General features: G+C 49.2%; 1 protein-coding gene across 2 annotated transcripts in view; it reads left to right on the top strand.

Moving 5' to 3' along the window:
- OSBPL10 (oxysterol binding protein like 10) overlaps positions 1–24,813 on the top strand; it is a 242,041-nt gene extending 217,228 nt beyond the window's left edge. For both annotated transcript variants that reach the window (XM_084754538.1, XM_084754537.1), the window contains 6 exons: positions 810–959; positions 11,247–11,727; positions 16,992–17,178; positions 19,529–19,711; positions 21,979–22,132; positions 23,694–24,813. In XM_084754538.1, the coding sequence (XP_084610664.1) occupies positions 810–959; positions 11,247–11,727; positions 16,992–17,178; positions 19,529–19,711; positions 21,979–22,132; positions 23,694–23,738 (1,200 nt within the window). In that variant the 3' untranslated portion in view covers positions 23,739–24,813. The remainder of the gene's footprint in view (positions 1–809; positions 960–11,246; positions 11,728–16,991; positions 17,179–19,528; positions 19,712–21,978; positions 22,133–23,693) is intronic.
- Positions 24,814–25,031: the final 218 nt, after the last annotated feature.

The raw sequence follows: 25,031 nt of genomic DNA, 5'->3' as shown, positions 1-25,031 counted from the left end.
CTCCAGGGGGACTCAACTTTTATTGATAAATGCTAAAAAAAAAATGACATTATACATAAAGTATACAGGGTGTGTAAGTTCATAGGTTACGTTTGGCAATAGTCATATACGTGCACTGTGCATGTGGGCATAGCTGTCCAGCCTTTTGACATTGTAACAGGATGTTGTCATCGACAAAGTTTACTCCAGAGCCCTAAAGTTAAGTTACCTAAATTAATAAGTCAAGGGTTTATTAAATTAAATATTAAAAAAATCAAGGGTTCATGAGAGCATTGGGTAAAAGGTCTCCAAGCCTGACAACCTGAGTTCTAGCCCCAGAGCCTACATGGTAGAAGGAAAAAAACTGACTCCTACAAAATCTTCTAGTCTCCACACTTGTGTTGTTGTTACAAGCATCACACACACAGACACACACACACATACGCATGCACACACACAAACATAATTTTTAATTACAAAAATATGATTAATTAAGGTAATCACAGTATGCATAGCTATGCTTTTGCATGTACATATGCAATATGTACAGCTATGCCTTCAGCACTCATGATTGTTGTTTGTCTATTTTTCAAATAGGCGTGAGCCCAGATGCGGGCTAGGTGATAAGGGAGCTACAGTGGCTGCAGCACAGGGCCTGACCCTCGGGAGGCTCAGCCTCTGCTGGGCAAGCAGGATTGCTTTACAGAGCCATGGCCCGGGCCAGCTCCGCTTTGTGTGGTCACCGTCAAGCCTGTGGGTTCAGCATCTAATTGGACAATATATGGAACTTCTAAGGGGCCAGCTGATGATTGTCAATGATTTTATTTCAGCCAAACTTGGGCCCTGAACTGGTTTTGTCCGAGGAAGAACAAAGTGACAATGAGGATAAAGAAGAGACCGAGCTGGGCACCATGGAGGATCAGCGCAGCGTAATCCTTCACCTCATCTCACAGCTGAAGCTGGGCATGGATTTAACCAAGGTGGGCTGACGCGGCTGTGGTGGCTGTCTTTCAGGCTGTTCCCGCTCACCTGTTCTCTCACAGCGGTGAGGTGGGAACGCCAGAATAGGGAAAGGCCAGCACTGGCTTCTGCTGAGGATTTTAGGAATAACTGGAAAGGACACACAGATATCTCATACTTCAATACACACACACACACACACACACACACACACACACACACACATACATACACATACACACACACATACACCTTACTTTCTCACACACAAACATACACACCATATACACCATGCCTCATAAACAATGCAGACACCACACCACACACACACACACACACATACACACACACGCGTAAGCCACCATACACACACACCCCTCATAAACATGCAGATACCACAACACACACAAACATCTCATATATATATATATTCACAAACATATACCTCACATACCATCCACACACCCCAAACTTACATCACATACATACACCCTCACACACAGATACCTCACACCATACACATATTTTACATACACTAAAACACACAGGTACTTTTCATACTATACACATGCACACATTATATGTACTCACCACACACACACACACACACACACCACATCCCCATCTAAGAGAGAGGAGGAGAGGGTTTTGTGTTGCCCGGGCTGACCTCAAACTCCTGTTCATAGCCAGGGCTGGCCTTGAACTCCTGACCATCTGGCTTCCTCCACCTCTTGAGAGCTGGGATTATAGGGGAATGCCACCACTTCTGGCCTTTATTCTTTCTCTCTGTCCCTCTCTCTCTCTCTCTTTCCCTCTGTCTGTTTTCTTAGATGGGACTTTGATGTATATGATTGAGTCTGGTCTTAGGTCCTACTCCTGTCTTGGCTGGCACAGCGGTGGAACTGTAGATGTCCACCACCATGTCCAGCCAGAAAGGCCACTGTTCAGGCGGCTTATCATTCAGAAAGGAGAGCTGCATCGGGCTCCCTCGGCTACTGTGTGCATGCTGCTTGCTCTCTAGGGACCAGGGAGAGCCTTCTGAAGGCCGCCATTAGTGCTCACAGCAAATCTATAAGGGGTAGGTGGCTTTGTTGGTGACCCCAAACACAGAGGTGGATGAAGAGAGCCATGGCCCCTCGGGCACCCAGAGTTCTCCAAGTGCATATAGGAAGCCCCGTGTCCTGGCCACTCGTGTCCTCTCGAAGGGCAGGCACTCGTCCCTCCCCTCAGTAGTTGTCTCATTCTGGAGGCAAAGTGGGACGGCATCTCTGTGGGTGACGTGAATGTTGCCTGGAGTCATGGGGCACTGAGAAGTTAGGGACTTTACTGTCTGGGCCGTTGGGTCCCTCTGATCATATTGCCACTCTGGAAGGGTCTCGGGGATGGGATGTGGCATGCAAAGGAACCCTGCCCAGTGCTGGGCACTGAGCGATTGTGTCACCATCCTTAGTGGTGCTGGGCTCTGTGTATGGCTGAAGAAGAGCGAGCAGAGAGAGAGGCTAGCTTACATAGGTTAGAGCTACACTGTGAAGAGCAGGCAGGGCACTGTGAATGTAAGCTTTCTAATAGTGTGGAGTTTTATCTGTTGACATTGGGTCTCACTGTAGCCCAGGCTGCCCTTGAGCTAGCCACATAGCTGAGGATGACCTTGAGCTCCAGAACCTCGTATCACGACCTCCCGAATGCCGCGATTACAGGTGTGCACCGCCACATCTGGTCCTGTTTTGCGTCCAGAAGCAGGGTCCCGTGTGTGCCAGGCTGGCCTTGGAGTCTCTGTAGAGCTCAGCGTAACTCTGGATTTCTGATACTCCTAGCTCTAAGTCCTCAGTGTGGGGAATGCATTGCCACTCCTGGTTCATGCAGTTTATGGGGATCGAACCCATGGCTTTGGGTATGCTAGGCAAGCATTCTACCACAGAGCTACCTCCTGAGCTTGGAAAACTGCCCTGAAATGTTTTCAAGGGCTTCAGCATAAGTGTGTCTGACACCTTGGGTGACTGTGCTACTTTAAACAGGGCCCACACGAAGTACCCCAAAGTTCCTCATCACTTCTGTCTCCTGCAGTGAGCGTGCAGCTAATCCCTGCCCCCTCTGCTGAGTGAGTAAAGCCTCGTCACACCGCCGCCACACCACCACGCCGCTACCCTAATTTCAGTCTTCTTGCTGAGTAAATCTGCTAGAAAATGCTTGGCTTTTTAACTGGCTGCCCATCTTCGGTGATTACGTAAGACCCCGAGACGGTGCTCCAGTTAATGCTGAGGCTGTGTAAGTGGCAAGGTCCCCAAGTGCCATCTAAAACCACAGTGTTTCCAAACTGTGGGTCTCAACCTACCAGCGGGTTGTAAAACCAATTTAGTGGGTCAGACGGAGAGTTGTTTCTAAGATGAGACCTATGACAGAAATATCAGAGCATGCTAACACACTTTGATGTCAGTTCTATTGTGCTGGGTCGCAGTGCAAATTGTTCTCATGGTGGATCATGCTTTTCAAATGGCTTGCACAATTCAGCGCTGGAATCATGGTTGGTGGGAGAGACTGAGGAATTGAAATGGCTCAGATCAAATGTGGAAAGGCTGTAAAGCCTGGCGGGAGCTATCTGACGGCCAGCTGACCATCCAGGAGAGCCTCTGAGCTGTGAAGTTTGCATTATTATTTTATTAGCTTTGTGATTGCATTTCCGGAGGCAGAGCCTAATCCTGAAACTGCAGGCATCGCCTTTATCTAATGCCCAGTTGGCTACCTGGAAGGAGAATGAGAAATTAATTTCAGACTCTTTCCATCCAACAAAATATTGTGTTGAATGCCTTCTGTAAATAGTCCTGGCACTGTAAGATGGGTGAAAGAATTTCCTTAAGGAAATCAAACCAGCTATGTTGGGTAAGTAAAGAAACTAGGAAAGGCTGGAAACGTGAAAAACATGCACACGTACACATATACACACGTATGCGTGCACACACACATACATATGCATATATATACACACACACTTTAATATATATTAATTAATTCATTCATTCATTAATTCATTCATTCATTCCCAGTGCTGGGCAGGTAGAGGTAGGTCCCTAGGGTTGTGAGCCTGGCAGCCTGGCTTACTTGGTCAATTCTAGTGAGAAACCCTGTCTCAGAGAATAAGGTGGGATGTTCTGGGGAGTGATCACCAAAGCTGTCTCCTGGCTTCCACATGCACATGTATGTATGTATGTATGTGCACGTCACTCATCCCGATAAACCTTGGTGGCCCTGCCCCTTTGCTTCATGGGTGTGCCCCGGGTGTTTTCTCAGGTCTGAAAGGATGCAGATGGCTCCTGAGGTCGTTAGCTCAAGGGTCTCAGAAGGAAAAAAATGCACCCGTTTCCGGCATCTTTTGCAGGAGTCTGGTGTGCTCCCTGCTGCGGGGAGGGGAATATCACTCTTTCTGGCTGTGAGATCATTTGTCAGATTTCTAAAGGCACAGACTAAAGAGCAACTACTCCCTTCTAGATAGGCACAACCCTCAGAGTAATTAATGGCCCTCGAATCCCTAGCACGGGTCTACTTTATTTATTTATTTTTAACTCCCCCCCCCAAAGTAGTTCATTGTCTTAATTATGTTAATGGGAGCAAAGGCAGTTCTTATTGATGGCTCGATAAATCTGTAACCACAGTGCCAGACCACTTGGATGCCATCAGCCTTAAACAGCTGGGCCATCAGTCACTCTGTTGGAGGCAGACAGCCCAATTAGTACTCAGCACTTCTTGGCTCCATGTCCCTGGTGTCCATTTCCCCTAGAAGCAGGTGAGGAGCTGACTTATTTAGAGATACACCCAGACAAGGAAGAGGACCGCCCTCCCCTCCCCTCCCAAGCAGGCTGTGTGAGAGGAGGAAAAGAAAGTGAATCAGAGATCTGTTGGGGTGAAAAGCTGCCTGTCTTGGCTGGAATATTCTAGTATAGGCTTTGAAGCCAGTCTGGTGGTGGTCTTCTCAAATCCTAGTAGTACTCCAGCGAAAGGTGAGAGACGAGCAACAGTGGCAACATTTTTAAAAAATATATTTATTTATAATTTATGCAGTATTCTGCCCAAGTGTGCACCTGCACACCAGAAGAGGGCACGAGATCTCATTGTAGATGGTGCTGAGCTACCATGTGGTTGCTGGGAATTGAACCCAGGACTTTTAGATGAACAGCCAGTGCTCTTAACCTCTGAACCATCTCCCCAACCCCACGGTGGCAATATCTGAAAGGACGCGGATCTGGGAAGTTGGCCTTGGTGATAGCTGTGAACCCTAATCTCCAAGTATGATGGTTAACAACTGTCAACATGACAGGATCTTGAATGGCCATGGAAACCAGCCTCTGTGCTTGGCTGTGTAGAGTTCCTTAGATTGGGTTAGTTGAGGTGGGAAGCCCCGCCCTAAGTGCAGTGGCACCGCCCCCTAGCCTGGGGTCCCTGACTATGTTGTAAGGAGAAAGTGAGATGACAATGAGCATTCCTTAGTGGCTCTCTGTGTCCTGACTCTGTATGTGGTGTGACCAGCCACCTCTTCCTTCTGCCACCATGCTTCCCCTGTCATCATGGACTGTGCCTCCAGAAATGTGAGCCAAAATAAACCCATCCTTCTGTCCCTTCTTGGCATGGATCACAGCAAGTCTGCAGTATGGGATGGGGTGGAAATGGCCACCTTCTTTTGGGGCATCCCCATTTCCTGGGAAGCTTTCTTTTTCCTATTTATTTATTTATTTATTTATTTATTTATTTATTTATACAGTATTTTGCCTGCATGTATACCTGCATGCCAGAAGAGGGCACAATATCTCATTATAGGTGGTTACAAGCCACTTATGTAGTTGCAGGGAATTGAACTCAGGACCCCTGGGAAGAGCAGCCAGTGCTCTTAACCTCTGAGCCGTCTCTCCAGCCCTCATTTTCTTCTTGAAAGCTGAGCAGTCTTTGATCTACAGCAGCAGTTCTCAAGCTGTGGGTTGTAACCTCGTTGGAATCAAGTAACCCAGTCACATGGGTTCTCTAAGACCATTGGAAAATGCAGATACTTACATTATGATTCATAATGGTAGCAAAATTAGTTACAAAGTAGCAACAAAAATAATTTTATGGCTAGGGACCACAACACCATGAGGAACTGTATTAAAGGGTCCCAGCATTGGGAAGGTTGAGAAGCACTAGTCTCCAGTGAGGCTGTGAGTCCAGTATGGTGGGCTTCCATACAGTCATCATCTCATTGCCCACGGTGGATGCCTGGTCCTTTGTATCACTTCTTCCCTCTACAGACCATGCTAGCCGCCTGCCTCCTCCTGTGTCTTTTCCATCATGATCATCTGTATCCCTCATCTGTCTCCCTCATCTTCCATGACCTCATTCTTATATGTGCATGTGTATATCTGTGTGTGTGTGTGTGTGTGCATGCATATGCAAGCATGCGTATGTTGACTATTTGACGAGCCATTTTTGGGCACATTGCAGGTCACTAGGAGGGTTCTTACCTCGTTTTTCAGCCTAAGAGCAAAGGCATTTCTCCTAGACCAGGGGAATGTAAGCTTGAGAGTCATATTTAGCCCATGGAGAAATTTTCCTGAATTGTCCCAATAGCTTCCCTTGTGACCTGCCTTTCTTCCTCCTCTCCTCTTCCCTTCCCTCCCCTTCTCTCCTCTCTCTTCCTCCCTCTCTCTCTTTGAGCACATATAGCCCAGGATAGCCACAAACTCACTATGTAGCTAAGGATGACCTGCCCCCATGTCCTGAGTACTGGGATTACAGGTGTGTGCTTCCATGCCTAGTTCATGCAGCGCTGGGGATTGAACTCGGGGTTTCTGCATGCTAGGCAAGCACCCTGCTAACTGAGCCACACCTCCTGTCTGCAGAGGTCCAAAACCTTGCTTTTTTCAAAGTAGGTAATTATCTGGGCCTGGTTGGTTATGCTAATCATTCATTGGGAAGCCAAGACAGGAAGATTCAAGTTTAAGGCCTGCTTAAACTACAGCGTGGCTTTGAGGCTAATATGGACATTAAAAAATAAAAATAAAAAAGCAAACAAAGAAGAGCTGGAGAGATGGCTCAGAGGTTAAGAGCACTAACTGTTCTTCCAAAGGTCCTGAGTTCAATTCCTGGAAGCCACATGGTGTGACTCATAGCTATAGGGAGACCTGGTGCCCTCTGTGGAGTGCAGGTGTACATGTAGGCAAAACACAGTATACATAATAAAGAAATCTTTAAAAGAAGAGAGGGAGGGAGGAAGGGAGGGGGAAAGAGGAGAGAGAGAGAGCAAGGGGGGGAAGAAGGAAGAGAACGAAAGAAAAAGAATGGAAGGAAAAAGAAAAACTGAAAAAGAAAGGTTGGGGATGTGTCGTGGTTGTAAAGCAGCCCACTAGCATGTGAAGGGTCCTAGTGTTGGATCTGAAGTCAGACAAGAAACAGCTATCATTAGAGGGGAAATAGTGCAGCTGGTTCCCTCATTGCACTGAGTCTCCGAGGCAGACAAGGAGTCACTGGTCCACCGTGGAGAAGTCCTAAGCCACCCTGCAGAGGGGGGAGATGGAGCTGAGTCAGGAAACACTCAGGTGACGTTAGACCTGGAGCTCTCTGCCTCATTCCACACTTCCTTCTTTGGCTGCCTGTGTCCTTGAGAGAGAGAGACAGGAGGGGACTGATCTCTGCGTACCAGGCATGACCTTTTTTTCTCTTTCTCCTTTACTTGCCTCCTTGAGGGTTCCAGCGGCTACAATCTGCAGCTTCATTGGCCAGTTGGGTGGGCTCCTCATTGCTGTGATGCACATGTGACAAGAACGTAAGAAGTTTGGGCTCGTGGTTTAAAAGGCTTGAGGCGGCGTGTCACAGTGGGGAAGGCAGGGTGAGGCGGCTGCCCACACAGCCAGGAAGCTCTGGTTCTGTCTGTTGTTCAGTCTAGGGCCTGAGCCCCTGGCATGGTGCCACCGAGCATGCAGGGTGGATTGTCCCTCTTAAATGCTTTCAGAAACGCCCTCAGAGAGAATCTAGTATACAAAGGGAAGTATTTAGGGGTGTGTATCCTGAAGGAGTCTTAAATTAATGCAGATTGACAATGAAGATTAACCGTGACAGAGCACCCAAGCGACTCAGGGAGGGGGAAGCAAGGGTAGGCGCGTTGGGAACATTTGTTTGCATGCTCCTACTTGCTTGTTCTGTGGGGGAGCGGCACAACCTGGCCCCACAGAGCTCAACCAACATCACCTGACTCCACAGCCACACACAACATGAGGAGAGTGCTGTCCCAAGGCTGAGTTGTAGAGTGCACACTGGTCCACAGGGAACCTCAGTGTAGCCGAATTGTGGCTAAAAGAAAATTAGGAAATCTGCCTCGATTTGCACAGTCGTCATTTGATGACTATTTTCTTCTTCTTGCATTTGACTGAGGGAAGCCGAAAGATACAAAAATGCAAATCAGCCCTTTATCATCTAGAGACAAGCTAACATTCTGAGGCTTTGAATGGATTTGCTTGGATTGTGTTCTGTGCTTGATTTTATATCTTGCTGCTGCTTTTTACATGGCTTTTAATGACAGATAAATAATATTAAGAGCTGGCTGCTAAACTGTGGCTCCCCGGTGGGGTTGGCTTTCTCTGCTTGCCTCTGAAACCACTGTGCTTTGAAGACACATCAGCCTGCTTTCTCTCTTCTGGACACCTTTTGTATCCAAATCACTTGCAAGGAGTTTTAATTTATTTTTATTTTTTGGTTTTTCGAGACAGGGTCTCTCTGTGTAGCCTTGGCTGTCCTGGACTCACTTTGTAGACCAGGGTGGCCTTGAACTCAGCGATCCACCTGCCTCTGCCTCCCGAGTGCTGGGACTAAAGGCGTGCGCCACCACGCCTGGCTTATTTGCAAGGAGTTTTAACAAAGTGCTGTGTTCACGGCTGGATGGAGAGCTCAGCTATTAAGAAAAGGGGCTGGGGGTTGGGTGATTTAGCTCAATGGTAGAGCACTTGCCTAGCAAGTGCAAGGCCCAAGGTTCGATCCCCAGCTCTGGAAGAAAAAAAAAAAGAAAGAAAGAAAGAAAGAAAGAAAAAAAGAGCAGGGACTGATTTTACAGAGGACCCGAGTTCAGTTCTAGTGGCTCACAGCCCCTTGTAATGCCCATTCCAGGGGATCTGACATCCCCTGCTGGCTTCCACAGACACATCTACACACACTACATGCGCGCGCACACACACACACACACACACACACACACACACACACACACACACACTAGGGAGCTAGCATGGAGCCACAGTTGCAGATCTGTAAGCCTGGGTGATATTCATGATCAGTTATTGTGTAACCTTGCGGCCTGCCGGTTTTGAAACCTCATGAGTCCATGTTGGAAGGATCACGACAAGGCTGGCGGTGGCAGGGAGGGACATGGCTCCAAGCTGTCATCTGTAGCAACTTGAGGAGAGGTTCCTTAGCCTTTTAAGGGGCCTCAAATCAGGTGAAGCCAGATTTGCGACTTCCTCACAGAAAGGGATATCAGGGTCAGCCGTCATGGAGCAGATTGGGAGTTTATTTTAATATAGATTTTAATATAGATTTTAAGCTTCACAGTTTAAAAGAAAGAGAGTCTCTCGGAGAGAGAATAAAACATGACTGAATCATGGGTGCGGGCTTTTCAAAGAAGTCACACGTCATTTTCTTTATAATAGTAACACGGCTTGGACTTTGCGATGAAAAGATTATTAGGTTTATTTATTTTGCTGGGCAAGGACACGTGCCATTGCATGTATACAGTCAAGGAACAACTTCTGAGGGTCATGCAGGCTCCAGGCACTGAACTCAGGGGGAAACAGGCTTGGCAGCAAGTGCCTTAACCTGCTGAATCCACTTACCAGCCCAACTCTGGTGATTAAGAAAAAAAAAAGTTATTTTCAAAAGGTTGCAAGGAATTTAACAAATGTGGAGGTGGGGCTGGGGAGGGTTGAGGCAAAGCTAGTGGGATTGCAACTAACAAGATAAAAGTGCCGGTCACGGGGATGTGCGAAGTTACGGCACTCTTGCTGTATGCGTAAAGTTACTGATCACGTTCATGAGGGTCTCAGAAAATATTTGGGAGAGGAGTGAGGCCCTACGCTTGGCCACGTATTGGGGCCCTTAGCCTGGCTTCCTGCCTCTGTGCTGACTGTCTGGTGAGCAGCTTGTGGGGACTGTGCTCCTGTGAGTGCTCCTTACCATCTGTGTCTCCAGAATGTTATCTGCTCTCTCTCCTGCCTCTAGGTCATGGGTAGAGGAAGCAATGTTTTGCAGGTGGGTGGGTGACCCCTGATACCTGACAGGAAGTTGCTTTGTGGGGACCCTAGAGTACCGGGAGGTGACAGTAATACAATGCAGATGTCTGCATCCCTGCCTTAGGGGACCTCTGCTTGCTTTAGATGACCTGGTCAGTGGGTTGTAGGAACTTGGAGTTATGCAGGCCGAGAGTGACCACTGGATTTTCTTTGCACCAACCTGGCTTCCCTTTGTTTGTCCCACTCATGTCGCTCTTTCAGCCATAGGTTGGTAGCAGGCCCAGGGACTGCCCAGCTATTTCTCCTCAGATGATGATGCAGGTCAAGGCCTTCTTCCTTCCTTGCATGGTACCATGGTACTGTGGTCCCCGAGGCCCTGCCCTGGGGAGCAGCTCCTCTCCCCAGGTGCCTCTGTGGAAGCCCATCCCTAGGCCCCCTGCCAAATTGTGTTGGGTGCACACACCACTCTAATACTACGCACACTTAGGCACTCAAGGTAATGGTGACACCCTGTCTGCCCGGCTGCCAGGACCAACATGACACAGTGGCCGGCTCATTTTGTGGAAGCACAGAAAATGCTCCTGGAGCTCCTGGAGCTGGGGTGGGCAAGAGGAGTAAGAAAAGCCTTTCAGGCCTAAAAAGATGGCTCATATAGTAAAGGTTCTTGAGCCAAGCCTGGCGATGTGAGATAAATCCTCAGGTCCCACATGGTGGAAAGAGAGAGTCAGCTCCTGCAAGTTGCCCTCCCCCGGTAATCAATAAATAATTAAAATGTAATCATTAAAAAATAGCCCTTTAGGCTACTCTCTTCTCTGTGACAGGAATGGAATGAGGGAGTGTACAAGGATGTGTGTAAGAGGAGCCGTCACACAGGGAAGAAAGGGTGTGTGCGTGTGAACGAGTGAGCTTGTGCTCTTGCACTAACTCCAGTGGGGAAAGAAGAAAGTCTCTGTGCATAACATTCCTGTGCACAGAGCTGGGTTGATGTTGATGCCACTGTCACCTAACCCCTGTGGCTAATCACTGGAGCACGAGTCTGACACGCCCTGTCTCCCTGTGTCCTTGGCGCAGGTGCTGCTTCCCACCTTCATTCTGGAGAAGCGGTCCTTGCTGGAGATGTACGCAGACTTTATGGCGCACCCCGACTTGCTGCTGGCCATCACTGCCGGGGCGACGCCAGAGGAGAGAGTGATTAGCTTCGTGGAGTATTATCTCACGGCCTTCCATGAGGGCCGCAAAGGCACGCTGGCCAAGAAGCCCTACAACCCCATCATCGGCGAGACCTTCCACTGCTCCTGGGAGGTCCCTAAGGACAGAGTCAAGTCGAAGTGGACTACACCCAACTCTCTCAATAGCTGTCATGAGCATCCGGTGGCTGATGACCCTTCTAAAAGCTATAAGCTTAGGTTTGTGGCTGAGCAGGTGTCCCATCATCCGCCCATCTCCTGCTTCTACTGTGAGTGCAAGGAGAAGAGGCTGTGCATCAACAGTCACGTATGGACCAAAAGCAAGTTCATGGGCATGTCCGTGGGGGTCTCGATGATAGGGGAAGGTAAGCTGGCACAGAACTGGAGTTGTACCCACTGCCCTCTGCATTGAGATGAGCGATGGAAGCTTGTGTACATAGATTTTATTTGTAAATGGGTGGGGTGGGTGGGAAAGGGGGATGGATGGTGGACCAGGTGGGCTGATTTCCCAGGGGTCCCAGGCGATGGATGGAAGGGCTGAGTCACTGCTTCTAGCTCTCCTGTATTGTCACACACCACCTTCTAGACTCTTCTTTAGATGGCCCATGGATGTCAGGGCTGCCCCTAAGAGTGCGACCGACCATACATGAGTTTGTGGCTCTAAATGTGTGCACTCTCATCAGTGTTCTGGCTTCCAGACCATGAGGCTGACAGAGTCTCCTGCTGAAAGCTGCTCATAGGAATACTCAAGGTGGGGCCATGGTTCTGTGCAGGGAACACTGTGGAGAGAAGGGGCAGGCACCTCCTTAGCGAATCATTGTGGGTGGTTTGTTCACTGTGTGAAGAAACCCAATGAGCTCTGTCAAGTCGAGGTCTTTCGTTAGTGTTTATTTAACTCCCTTTGAGTCATATCCAGTTGTGGAGATAGACTCCACAACTATCATCCTAGAAAACAAACAAAACTAAACAAAAAACTCCATGGCGTTTCACTTTCAGCCTCTTGGCTGCTGCTGCTGCTGCTGCTGCTGCTCCTCCTCCTCCTCCTTCTTCTACAGGGTTTCTCTGTGTAGCCTTGGATGTCTGGACTCACTTTGTAGACCAGGCTGGCCTCGAACTCACAGAGATCTGCTTGCCTCTGCATCTCAAGTACTGGGATTAAAGGAGTACATCACCACCGCCTGGCCACCTCTTGGCTTCTTGAGAGTCTTTCTCAGATCCCATTATTGCAGGACACTTTTACCAGGGTGCATTTAAGTTTTTAAAAAATTAGTGAGAGACAGTATATGGGAGAGAAGGGGGAGGGAGGGAGAAGGAGAGATGACAGCTTGCTGGATGTGGTCCCCTCTTTCTACCAGGAGGGTTCTGGGGAATCAAACCCAGGTCTTTAGTTTTGGTGGCAAGCCCTTCTACCTGCTGAGCCCTCTCACCAGCCCTACTGTGCACATTTTTATTTAGCACTTACAGGCTCTGGGCACTGTCCTAGGATCTAGGGATACTTAAGTAAAAAAGCAGCAGCTTCCACATTCCCTGTAGCTGCGTGCAGCATCTAGAGTGTCTATGTCTGGGGAAGGGGACAGCTGAGTTCTGTGTGTGCACATTTATACAGGGGCAGATGGCACACTGAGCAAATAAAAGGCAGGGAATCGTGTGCAGGAGTCAGCTTTCCAATCACATGGGACTCGTGGGTTGGACTCAGCCTCTTCTGTTGTCAGTAGGCACCTTTGCCGAGCCAGCTTGCTGACCCTTGCTGAGGTATTTGCTATGAGCAGCTGAAGGGTGTGCAGCTGTGAACCCAGTGGAGGGAGCACTGGAGGAAGAGTGTGGGGTCACTGCTGGCTGAGAGTGGTGCTCCTCTGGAGAACTGTACACACTCTGCCAAGGTAAAGTTATGTAAGGCCAAGGAGCTTGTTCTCTGACCCCTGACCCCTGCTGTACAGAGGCTTTATCAGAGGCCACCACAGAAGGGTGTCCATGGGAGGAGTAGGCAGCTGTGGAAGGCCACACTGGTCAACTCTAAGAAGATAAAATATGACTATTGGTGTCTGAGTCTGGAGGTTACGGGGGACCTGGGTGACCTTTGTCTGGAGATGTCTGAGTGTAGACCCAAGGGCATGCCTTCCAGCAGGATCTGGGGAGAGTAAATACAGCCAGTGCCATTTGTGGGCAGAGTGCCGAGGAAGCAGTCCCTGGAGGCTGTCGGTCCCATCTCCCTCAGTGGAGACTCCTTGAGTTTACAACCTCTGTCCTTGATGGGAAATCAGAACCTCAGATAGTTCAAGGAAGTTCTCAAGGTCACAGGTTCAGGACCACGGAAGGGGGTGACTTAGCAAGGGAAGACTGGTCCCTGGCCCAGATACCTTCAAATTACTACAAGGGCATGGCCAGGGCTGTCTGGGCCTGTCCTTGAGGAGGTGGGAGGTCAGACATTTCCCTATGGGCCTGTGGTTGGCCCTCAGTCAGCCACCTCCTCCTGAGAGCTCAACCTTCTTCCCCAGGTGCAGGCCAGAGTGCCACCCTGAGCAGCAAGCCATAGGACAGGTCCCCACAGCTTAGTGGAAAGCTCAGGGTCAGGCCAGCTAAGGCCTTGGAGGGAGGTTTATGTTTGCAGTGACTTTGTGTCCTTGTGTCAGTGATTAGAAACAGGAGCAATTCAATCTGTCTTCACTGAAAAACAAAAATTGGGGCCAAAAGATGACTCAGTAGGTAGAGGTACCCTGACAACCTAAGTTTAATTCTCAGGACTCACATGCATACATGCGCAAACGATACATTGATAAAAATTAGAAAAAAAAAAGGTATTTGGGATATTCTATTTGATTTTATTATTCTAAATTCCCTACAGAATATGTTCTTTAGCTGTTTTTGTTTAAAAGGGAGGTTCTTTCTGTAGTCCTGTAACTCTGCCTTGAACTTGCAATCCCCGTCATCCCGTCCCCCAACCCCCGCAACCCCCAACCCTCACCCCCCCACCTCCGGCACTGCCAGGTTTCTGCCTGTTTCATGCAGACAGTGCCACAGGCCTGTTTACATCCTTACTGATAACGGGCTCCAGAAAGCCTTACTTCTTCAGGTGATTTACTTCACCCATCATCCACAGTGCCTGGCACTGCCCTTGGTGTACTCACGGGATGTCCTGGCTAAGGACAGGAAGGTGTAGGCCTGAAGAGGGACCACAGTAGACCATCTGGTGAGCCTGCAGCATCAGAGAGACCAGCTGCCCACCTGGAAGGCCGCTATTGTCTTAGCTTCCTTTACTGTTGCTTTGGTAAAAACGGACAAGAGCAACGTAAGGGAGACCCCAGTTCCGGGTTACATCACGGCAGGAAAGTCACAGCAGAAGCTCGAGAGAACTGGTCACCCTGTGTCCCTGTCAGAAGAGAGCATTCATGCATGCTGGAGCTCACCTCACTTCCTTCTTCTCATTCAGGGACCCCAGCCCATGGCAGGACACTGTTCCCATTCAGGATGCCCCTCCCACCTCAGTTAATCCAGTCAAAACCCCTGGAAGGTGAGGCACCCACAGGCCAGCTCCTTCTTGAGTGATTCTACGTCAGGCCCAGTCTGATGCATGTTCTCCTGTTTCGTAATCTATCCACACCATAATTTATGAGACTGTGGGATTTTTGATGGGGCCCGCCCAAGGTCACATGATAGATTACACAAAGTAATTAGGCCAATGAAAACCAGCCCTCCTATCTACTGAGCAGCCATTAACACCTGCAGGGTGTATGGAGGCCTAGGAGTGACTAGAAGCTTCTTCCAGACTCCCAGGGCCCTTTTCCCTGCCAGAACTCCTCTCTGAGGATGTGGCTGGCGCTTGAGAAATGAAGGAACTTAGAACTGAAGTAGAACTGAGAGCAACAGGAACATCCTGGTGGCTTCCTTTTGAGACACGACCTGGCTTCACTGTGTCACCCAGGTAGGCCTGGAGTTTTCAGTTCTCTTGCCTTAGGCTCTGGATGACAGGTGTGGGCCACCACACCCTGTGACTTCTCTCTTTTCAACCTTCTATCCTAGCTCTTGCCTTTTGCCCTCTCCAGCTGCCCAGGTTATGGAGGTCTTGCTCAAAATTAAGCTTTGAGGCAGATACTCAGGCGAGACCCTTCTGCAAGGCCTAGGTCAGAAGCCATGATGGTGTGAGTGTAGCGTGTCAACCCCCTATTGATAGTGTGTGTGAGTGTAGCGTGTCAACCCCCTATTGATAGTGTGAGTGTAGCGTGTCAACCCCCTATTGATGGTGTGAGTGTAGGATCTCAGTCCCTATTGATGGTGTGAGCGTAGGATCTCAGTCCCTATTGATGGTGTGAGCGTAGGATCTCAGTCCCTATTGATGGTGTGAGCGTAGGATCTCAGTCCCTATTGATGGTGTGAGCGTAGGATCTCAGTCCCTATTGATGGTGTGAGCGTAGGATCTCAGTCCCTATTGATGGTGTGAGCGTAGGATCTCAGTCCCTATTGATGGTGTGAGCGTAGGATCTCAGTCCCTATTGATGGTGTGAGCGTAGGATCTCAGTCCCTATTGATGGTGTGAGCGTAGGATCTCAGTCCCTATTGATGGTGTGAGCGTAGGATCTCAGTCCCTATTGATGGTGTGAGTGTGGCATCTCATTCCCCTACTAAGTGCATGGGTGGGATGACGGGGCATCAGACACTTTCCTCATGGTCTGTATATAGTCCTGTGTCCCTTCTACTCCACCCCATGTGCACGTGCCCTCTCCTCAATGTCTCTCTCCTCCAGCTATCTCAGAAGAGAAGTAAGGACTGACGATGCCCCTTAGGCTCTGTCTACAGCACCAGTTGTCCCGTTTTCCCTGGAAACCATGAGCCCTACCATCTTAGGTTGTGACGCTTAAAGGGTGCCATGCAAGGAGCTCTCAGGAGGCTGGTGACCAATGAGCAGTCAGTCCTCATGGAGACTGTTAGCTCCATCTTCACTCTTGCTGAACGGGGAACCAGGAGCCTTGGGAGGGAACATCACAAACACTTCTGGCCATGTATATCCAGTTAAAGAACAGAGCTGTCATTCATGTGGGCTCATGGTACCCTTCATGGCAGCTGCCCTCGCCTCAGTACTAAAGGGAAGTAGGGAGATAAATGCAAGGCCAGGTGCTTGTTCATGGTGTCTTCTCCATACTCCAGCTGCCCTGGAGCAAGACTAGAGCCTTTCCCTTCTGTGTTGATGCTTCTGCACACCACCTCTTCCCTCACTCAGGCCCTGCCCTTGGGCCTTCGTCACCACGGAATTGCATATACGGCTCTGTGCACCTGTTTCATCTGATACCTAGCTCAAATGTCCCTTCCTCGAGGCACATTCCCTTTCTAGGTTAGCTTGTCCTAATAGGGGCCTCCTTGGCACTGTCCACCTCTCCGTTTACCTTGATCACAGTCACAATGGTGTCTTTGCTCAATGATTAATGTCTTCTCAGTTGATAGAGAAGGCCTCCCTTACGATATTCCCCAGAGCTCCCTGGGGCGCAGACAGCAGAACACAGGACAATGAACAGAGAGCTCTGTCAAAGTGAGACATGTGGCATTTGTTACAGGACAGGACCCTCATGGGTCCTGGCTACTCCTGTCCTTCATGCTCTCTGCCTGTTCTTGCTGGCCTAACTCTCCTTCTCTCCTGGAGGTGTGCTTCGGCTCCTGGACTATGGGGAGGACTATGTCTTCACACTGCCCAGTGCCTACGCCCGCTCCATCCTTACTGTCCCATGGGTGGAGCTTGGAGGGAAAGTCAACATCAGTTGTGCCAAGACCGGGTACTCTGCCACTGTGACATTCCACACAAAGCCCTTCTACGGCGGGAAAGTCCACAGGTAAGTAGGAAGCAGTCAGGACTCTGGCTGTGCTTCTTTTTGTTCCCAAGTCTCCTCATCCTTTAGAAGAAACTAGGCGTGGTGGGCAGAGCTGTAATCCCAGCATCAAGGAGGCAAAAGTAGGAGAATCAGAAGTTCAAGACCATCCTTGGATAACTTAGTGAGACTAGCTTGGGAAACACGAGATCTGGTCTCAAAAAACAAAAAATGCAACAACAAAAACCCAAAAAACAAAAACAGATGGAGTCCTAGCCAGGTATAATACCACTTACCTATAAGGCCAGTCCTCTGGAGGCAGAGCCAAGAGAATCTCAAATTCTAGGCTAGCCTGGGCTACCCAACAAACTCCAGGCTAGCTTGAAGGAAAAAAAAAATCTGGGATCAATCCCCTAGCACTCTCTACCCTGGGGGCAGGGGGAAAGATGGCATTTCAGCAACCCTAACCCTGAGCATCAAGGTAGAGTGAACAGGTCTTGTGTGAAGAAGTACCTTCTCCCCCACATCACAGAGTAAGCCTGGGGCCCTCCTTACTCGTCATTTATAGGGAGTCTGTGGTAATACAGAAGTCACTCAGAGGACCCCACTCTACAGTGCAGTGCTCTGAAAGCACAGGCATTGTGGCAATACCCTTTTCTCAGCTCCTGGAGTCCTCGGCATCCAAGCTGCAGACTCTGTCTCTGTCCTTAGGAGCTGGGAAACCAGATCTTGAACTAAAAGAGAGGTCACCATTGGAGGAAGGCCCTGACTGGGGCAAGCCTGCCAGTGCAGATGTCAGATCCCCAGCTGCTCCTAGGACCTTGCATAGCACCTGGGCCCCCTTAGCTTCGGGCCACATACAGACACCCTCAGCAGAGCGCTGGAGCTGACTCTGACTGGGTGTCTTTCTTCCTAGCATTCCTTTGTCATGCTAGCATTTGAAAGACAAGAGATAGATCATCAAAAGCATGCAGCTGTGTGTCCCCCACAGCGAGCCCACTGTGCAGCATTTGCCAGTACTCTGCACCAGTAGGCATGTCCACTAGGAACCTCAATGGTTCTCAGGCCAAGGGAGGTGGCTTTCAAGCCTACATTTGAGAGCTGGAAACTTGGGCTAGAGAGATGGCTCACAGGTTAAGAATACTTGCCATCCTTGCAGAGGACCTGAGTTCAGTTCCCAGCACCCACACAGGACGGCTTACAACCACCTGTAACTTCAGCATCCTGCAATCTGATGCCACTGAGCTCCACAGGCACCCACACTCAGCATGTACATACCTCTCCCTCTGTACATGTAATTTAAAAAAAAGATAGAAAAAGCAAACTGAAAACCCAGACAAGGTGGGCCACTGGGTCTGGAGGACCTGGCTCCAGGGCTATTTCTTCCCCCTCAGACACAGAGCCCTGGGGTCCCCAGACCATGCCAAGTACAACAGTCTCCACAGGCCTTTTATCATCATCGTATGCATGCACACGAGTGTGTGAAGGGGACAGGGAGGGGGTCACAGCGTGCATGTGGAGGTCAGAGGTCAACTCTGTGGAGTTGCCTTTCTCCTACCTTCACATGGGTTCTGGGGACATAATTCAGGTTGCCAGGCTGGCATGGCTGGCACCTGCCCCTGCTGCACCATCTCCCCAGTCCCCCACAAGGTCTTCTAAAGAGAACTTGAAGGTGGCCATCCAGCTATTGCTGAGTCTACAGGTGCCATGAAGCCAGGTTTGGCTCGGCTGCCCTCTGGGATGGACTCTGGGGAGTGTGAGCTGCCCCATGCTTCACCCCCACAGAACTGACCTTCTGGTGATGGCATTGTTTGTTTTAGCTTTTGTGTTTTAAGACATGTTGTCACACAACCCAGGCTGGCCTCAAATTTGTAATCCTCCTGTTCCTGCCCCAAATGCTGGGATTACAGGGATGCACCACAATGCTTGGCATAGAACCAAAGGCCTTAATTAAGGATGGAAAAGCTCTTCCTACACTCTTTCTGTGGTAAAAATGTAACACTAGGAGATGCTGTTTTGGGGAAGAGAGACTATATTTTGCTGTTGGATTATCCCTGTGACAGACGGCATCTTATATAACCATGGAGCCATGTATCAGAACAGCGAAGCAGGCTCTGACCACTGCTACTGTTGATCAGTCTTCAAACCTGATGTGGATTTATTTCATAGTTTTACCCTTTTCTCTTTTCTTTCTCTCTCCTGTTCTTTTTTATACAAAGTCTATCTGCGTAGCCCAGGCCAGCCGACCTGCCTCTGTTTTCTCAGGAGTTACAAGCATGAAAAACAATTCATTCTCTCTAGACTACCCTTTTAAAGGTCTCAGAACCAGACTTCCCTTTTTGATTCATTCATTTGACCTCGTTCATTAATTCAGGGTCACAGCCGAAGTGAAACACAACCCAACCAACACCATCGTCTGCAAAGCGCATGGGGAATGGAACGGCACCTTGGAATTCACCTACAGCAACGGGGAGACCAAGGTCATCGACACGACCACCCTGCCTGTGTACCCAAAGAAGCTCAGACCACTGGAGAAGCAGGGGCCCATGGAGTCCAGGTATGGCTGCCCCCACCTTGCCTGAAGGACTCACGGCAAACATCAGTAGCACAGCTACTGGCAAAGGAACAGAAGAGGCTTTCTTTAGATACTGAACTCAACCCTACCCTTTGTCCTTGAGGGACAGACCTATGTAGCTGTCACTTGGGTGGCTCTGTAGTTAGAGTGGACTGTTGTCAGCTACCACGTGGCTAACTTGTGCTGCCCATCCTGAACTAGCTTGTCGGCCCAACTGCCATATTATTGGTTGCTTGTAAACCACAGAATTGCTGCTAATTGAAAGAACTATGCAAGGAGACAGGGAGAGTTTTCTTTTTCCTTCTTGACAGTTATTTTTAAAATACTGAGTGCTGACACAGGCAGTGAAATCAACTCCACACATCCTGTGCTGCTTTCTGGTAGCAGCAGATGCGGCTTGAGGACCATCAGATTTAAATACATGAGCTCACTTTAATCTTGTACTCTATTTCTGGGGAATCTATCCGTTGGCATGGAGAATTATTAAGTCCAGAAAAGATCCTAACGTGAGTCTATTTTAGAGAAAACAATTCAAGAAAGAGAAACCACCTATTTGCCCAGCATTTGGAAAATGGTTAAGTAAACTATAAAGTATCCACTTAATTAGTATCTCCATTATGTGGGTATTATGTGGCCACTGGAAGTGACAAGCATACAGGTCCCTGAGCAGGTTATTCATAGCATATGCCATTTTGATATTTCAACATAAGCTATTAGCCAACATGGTGCATGGATCCAATTGAGTCCTGGCTGATTGACCAATTTTTTTCTATATTCATTTTCTGCTTATGTATATGGGCATGTGTGTGCCACAGTACACATGTGGAGCTCAGAGGACAGCTCTCCTCGTACCATGTGGATTCTTGGAATCCAATTTAGGTTGTTAGGCATAGTGTAAGTACCCTTATATCCACTGAAGCATCTTGAGCTGATTTTTTAAAAAATAAAGTTTTATTGAAACCCAGCCATGCTCATCCATGGCAGTGCATAGTTCACGGGCTGTTTATGACTGCCTTCCTGCTGCAACAGCAGAGTTTAGCTGCAACCAAGACCCATTAAGATCTACCATCTGGCCCCTCATGGTCAGTGTTTGCCAAGGCCTCCTTTAAATCTAGGTCTGCTCTTTAGCAGGTGGTGAGAAATTATGTGTACTGTGAAGGGCTTTGGTGGGACTACAGTAGTAGAGCGGCATGGGCCATGTGCTGAGTGGGAGCAAAGCAGGCCACACAGTGTACGTGGACAGGCGTTAGGCCGGCTGTAGGGCCCTCTTTGACACTGGCTTGAAAACCAGCCATACTTGTTTGTGGCAGTGAGTACAACTTCTTGTGCTCAAGTGGAAGCAGGAACTCTTCCTTGCCCCCCACCCCAAACACCGTGGGGCCATGGCTTCAGGAAAGAAGGCAGTTCACCACCAGCCCCACTGCCTCTCGGGGGCATTCCCAGGATGAGGTCAGCTACTCCTTGGTCAGCCTCTGGGTGCCTGGAACCCTGCAAAGAGCAGGGAAGGAACCTAGTGCCAGAGTTAGGGGTGCTGCCATGTTTTCCTCTCCCTGTGAATGTATTTAAACACACAGTGTTTGGCATGGTGGCATATGCCTGCCTGTAACTCAGGAGGCTGAGGCAGGAAACCAAGCTGAGAAACCAGCCTGGGCTTACACCCTGCCTCAAAAACCAGTAAGACAGCATAAAGCCAACTCCAGAGAAGCTGAGCTATCTATCCACTTAAGATGTGGAATGGGCTGTTCTACACACCTGTCCTCACCAACCCTGCTAGGTCCCAAGCCTCCTTTACCTGCTGAGTCAGCCATGAGCTCTCTCTAGCTCAGCTCTCCTGTGCCGCCAGCCTGAGGAGACTGACTGTGTCTGCCCATCCTGCGAGGTGTAATCTGAGCAAAGGTCCTGTCTTGGATCACAGAGGCAAGCCCAGAAATGGCACTCTGGCCTTGCCACACCCCATGCCACTTTGGCAACTTCTTGAGGGCACCCCTGACTTTCTCTAGATGCCGTCTATCCCCACCCTAACGTTTCCTCCCTCTCCACCTTCTAGCTTGGCATTCAGGGCTTTTAAGTCAGATTCCTGTTGCACACACTCACTGGACGTTAGTTTTCTTTGCAAAATGCAGCTCCTGTGTCTCAGCACACCTTGACTATCTGGATCCCTGCAGACAGCTGCCCAGCATCCTGTTTGGTTACTGTCATCCCAAAAGCTGGCCCAGCCTTATGGTTTCCTTTACTATTTGTCTTTCTAGGAACCTCTGGCAGGAAGTCACACACTATCTGCGACTTGGCGACATGGACGCAGCCACAGAGCAGAAGCGGCGCCTGGAGGAGAAGCAGAGGATGGAGGAGCGGAAGCGGGAGGCTCTTCGCACACCATGGCGGCCCAAATACTTCATCCCAGAGGTAGCCTTGGCCTGCCACTAGGCTCTGGTCCTGATTAGGGGCACCTCGGCTTTTACTGCCCAGAGTGAGATGGAGACAGGCCCTTGGGTGAAGCAGGGGGAGTGGCTCATGCTTAGATTGTGGGCTCAGAAAGGCAGGCAAGGTGCTGTGTGTCCATTTGAGGTCAGCCTTAGTCTTGTATCCCGTGGCTGTGATAATCCGGCTCACAACTCCAGGCTACAGTCCATCACTGGGCAAGCAAAGGTGGCAGGCCCTTGAGGCAGCTGGTCCCATCTACAGTGAAGACCATAGAGCCTGAACTACACACGCAATGGCTCACTTTCCCTGTTCTTAACCACTTCAATGAACAGGAATTCTGCAGACACAGGCCTACCCAATCTAGATGGCCCTTCCCTGAGGCTGCCTTCCTAATTGATGTCACAGGGTGGCTTAGGAAGTAATTGAGGTGGGGCTGGGACTGTGGCTGTTTGTAGGCTGTGTCCCCAGCGCCACTGACTGTGGTGGCACTCATACTCAGTGCTGAGGAGCAGTGGGAGGAGTCAAGACTTTATCGTCCAGTCCACGCAGGTAGCAGACTGATTCTCAGTGGAGAGCCAGGGTTTTTTAAGATCATGATGTTTGTGTGATGCTAAGGCGGTATACAGATTTCAATACCATCATAGCCAGTCAGAGTGGCTCAGTGGGTCCAGTTGTCACTGGTCTCTAACTCCTGCTACGAGGTTGGATTGTTGTGTCTGGCTGCTGGCTGTGGGGTAAGCTAGGGCAGCCTAGTGGCATGGGTGGGGCAGGTGCAACTTATGGACAGGAACAGGAGGCAGGAGCTGAGGCTTCAGTTCAGACTTGAAGGTACTTGGGAGACTGCCTCGACAGGTCTCCTTTGTGGGCGCCTCACTCAGGTGATAGGAATCCCTGAAGCTTCCTTTGGGAAGGAGTCCTGTCTTTGAGGCAGCCTGCCTGACTGGAAATGTGTTGGTAAAAAAAATAAACCACCATGTGTTCTATCTCTGGGGCTTGGTAAGAGCCAACACGCCTAGAACAGGACTGGGGACACATCACTGACACAAGGATGGCTAGCTTCCACCTAGTGCACTCCCTTCCAGTTCCATCTGAGAAGGGTGGCATTCCTTCTGTGGTGTCTGTCCTCGGATGCACTGTGACCAATGAGCTATCACTGGGTGGACTTTCACATCACTGTTCCCTTCACCTTTCCTCTGATTCATCCTGCCAAACTCTTCTAGGAACTGCCTCGGAATTCTCTTTTGCCCAGCCATCATCCAGAGAGATGAAGCTGATGAGACCCCTTTTAGTCACTTCATGGGACTTCTTTTAAAAGCAAAGGCATATTTTGCATCTCAGCTGGGCAGGGAGAAATGTATCCTCAGACAAGCTCAGGGAGGGGCAGGGAAGACTGTCAGATAGGCCTGGGTGTGAGGTGTTGGGATCAGGTCTTGGCCATTGCTGTGTGGGCTCCGTGTATCAGAGGCTGGCTGGCTGGGAGGTGTCTTGGCTTCTCAACTTTGTTGTGAGGTCCTTCTGTCTCACCTCCTTCCTTCTCTTGCAGGGCGATGGCTGGGTGTACTTCAACCCCCTCTGGAAGACACACTGATGGGTGGAGGTGCAGTGCTGCCCTTAATAGGCCTGGTTTTGTAGGAATAAAGTGGTACAGTATCAAGATTCTGTTGGCATTTGCTGAAACCTCTTGTTAGCATTCAAGTCAGAGAAAGGAGATACATACTGTGAGGCAGGTACCCCAAATTCTGCCTGAGCCAGCTGAGGCATGTGTGCACACACCACACCCACCAAGGCTGATCTGGGTAATCTTGAGCTCCTTTTTATTCACGAGGTTTGATGTTTTCTATTTTCCACTTTGCCAAGGTAGTTTTGCACTTTTGAAGGTCTTTTTCCACTCACCAACTTCTGTCATAATGCAGGTTTATGTGGCATGGCCAGTTCAAGTCCTATCTGAAAAGGGGGCTCATTCCTGGCAGAAGGGTGGGTGGCCACCCTTTGCTGATGCTTGTTATGATCCAAGTCCAAGGTTGTCTGTCCACACCTGGGAGAGGGCAAGTAGGCCTTAGTTGGACAAGGGGACAGGAAGCCCTTGGAGGCAGATGTGGAGCCTTATAGAAGGGAGTGGCTCTGGATGAATCAAAGCCAGGCCCACCAGGTAGTTTTATGCCATCTTTCTGATACTTCTCATGCCCAAAACATGAACCCTTACGTTCTGCATAGAAGAAAACAAACCAGTCACGACAAAGGGCTCCAGAAGGTCAATACACGCATGCGTACACTACACGAACCACCACTGCCTCATATCTAGTCTGGGAAAGAGAAAAATAGTCATCCCCCCCCCCTTAATTTTGACCCAAACTGCCAGAAAGCCTCTGTAACTAGGACAGACATGAGACCGTGAACCTCAACTGTCCCAGGTGAGCATCAGTCTTCAGCCTTCACACAGGAAGCAAAACATGGACCAAACAAAATCGAGAAAAGCAAAGTCTAATTTGATTTCTGCTCAGTGCTTAAGTTATTTTTTACCATGCCACCCCAATGATATTTATAAAATTCAGTAGCATGAATGCTTCTCTGTAGTAATACTAATTTTGTGCCTTTTGTCTGCTTTCTTAAGACCAACTGTTGACACTTTGTAGATATTAGACAAATATATTTCGATTAAATACTCGTGTGTGTGTGTGTGTATTTTTTTTTAGGAATTTAAAAGTTCTAATCAGTGGCTTGCTCTGTCTCAAGTCTTCTTGTTTGGGTACTGTTAGTAACTATACCTGTTGTTTTAAAAAAATTTGAAAGTTTAAAAAAAAATGTATATTATGTATGTGCATGTAAGCCAGAAGAGGGTGTCAGATGATTTGGAGCCAGTTACAAGTGATTGTGAGCAAGC

Source organism: Acomys minous, assembly GCF_964271855.1.
Source record: "Acomys minous genome assembly, chromosome: 13".
Taxonomy (NCBI): Eukaryota; Metazoa; Chordata; class Mammalia; order Rodentia; family Muridae; genus Acomys; species Acomys minous.
Note: the sequence above shows the minus strand (reverse complement) of the source record. Positions and strands in the feature narration are given on the sequence as shown.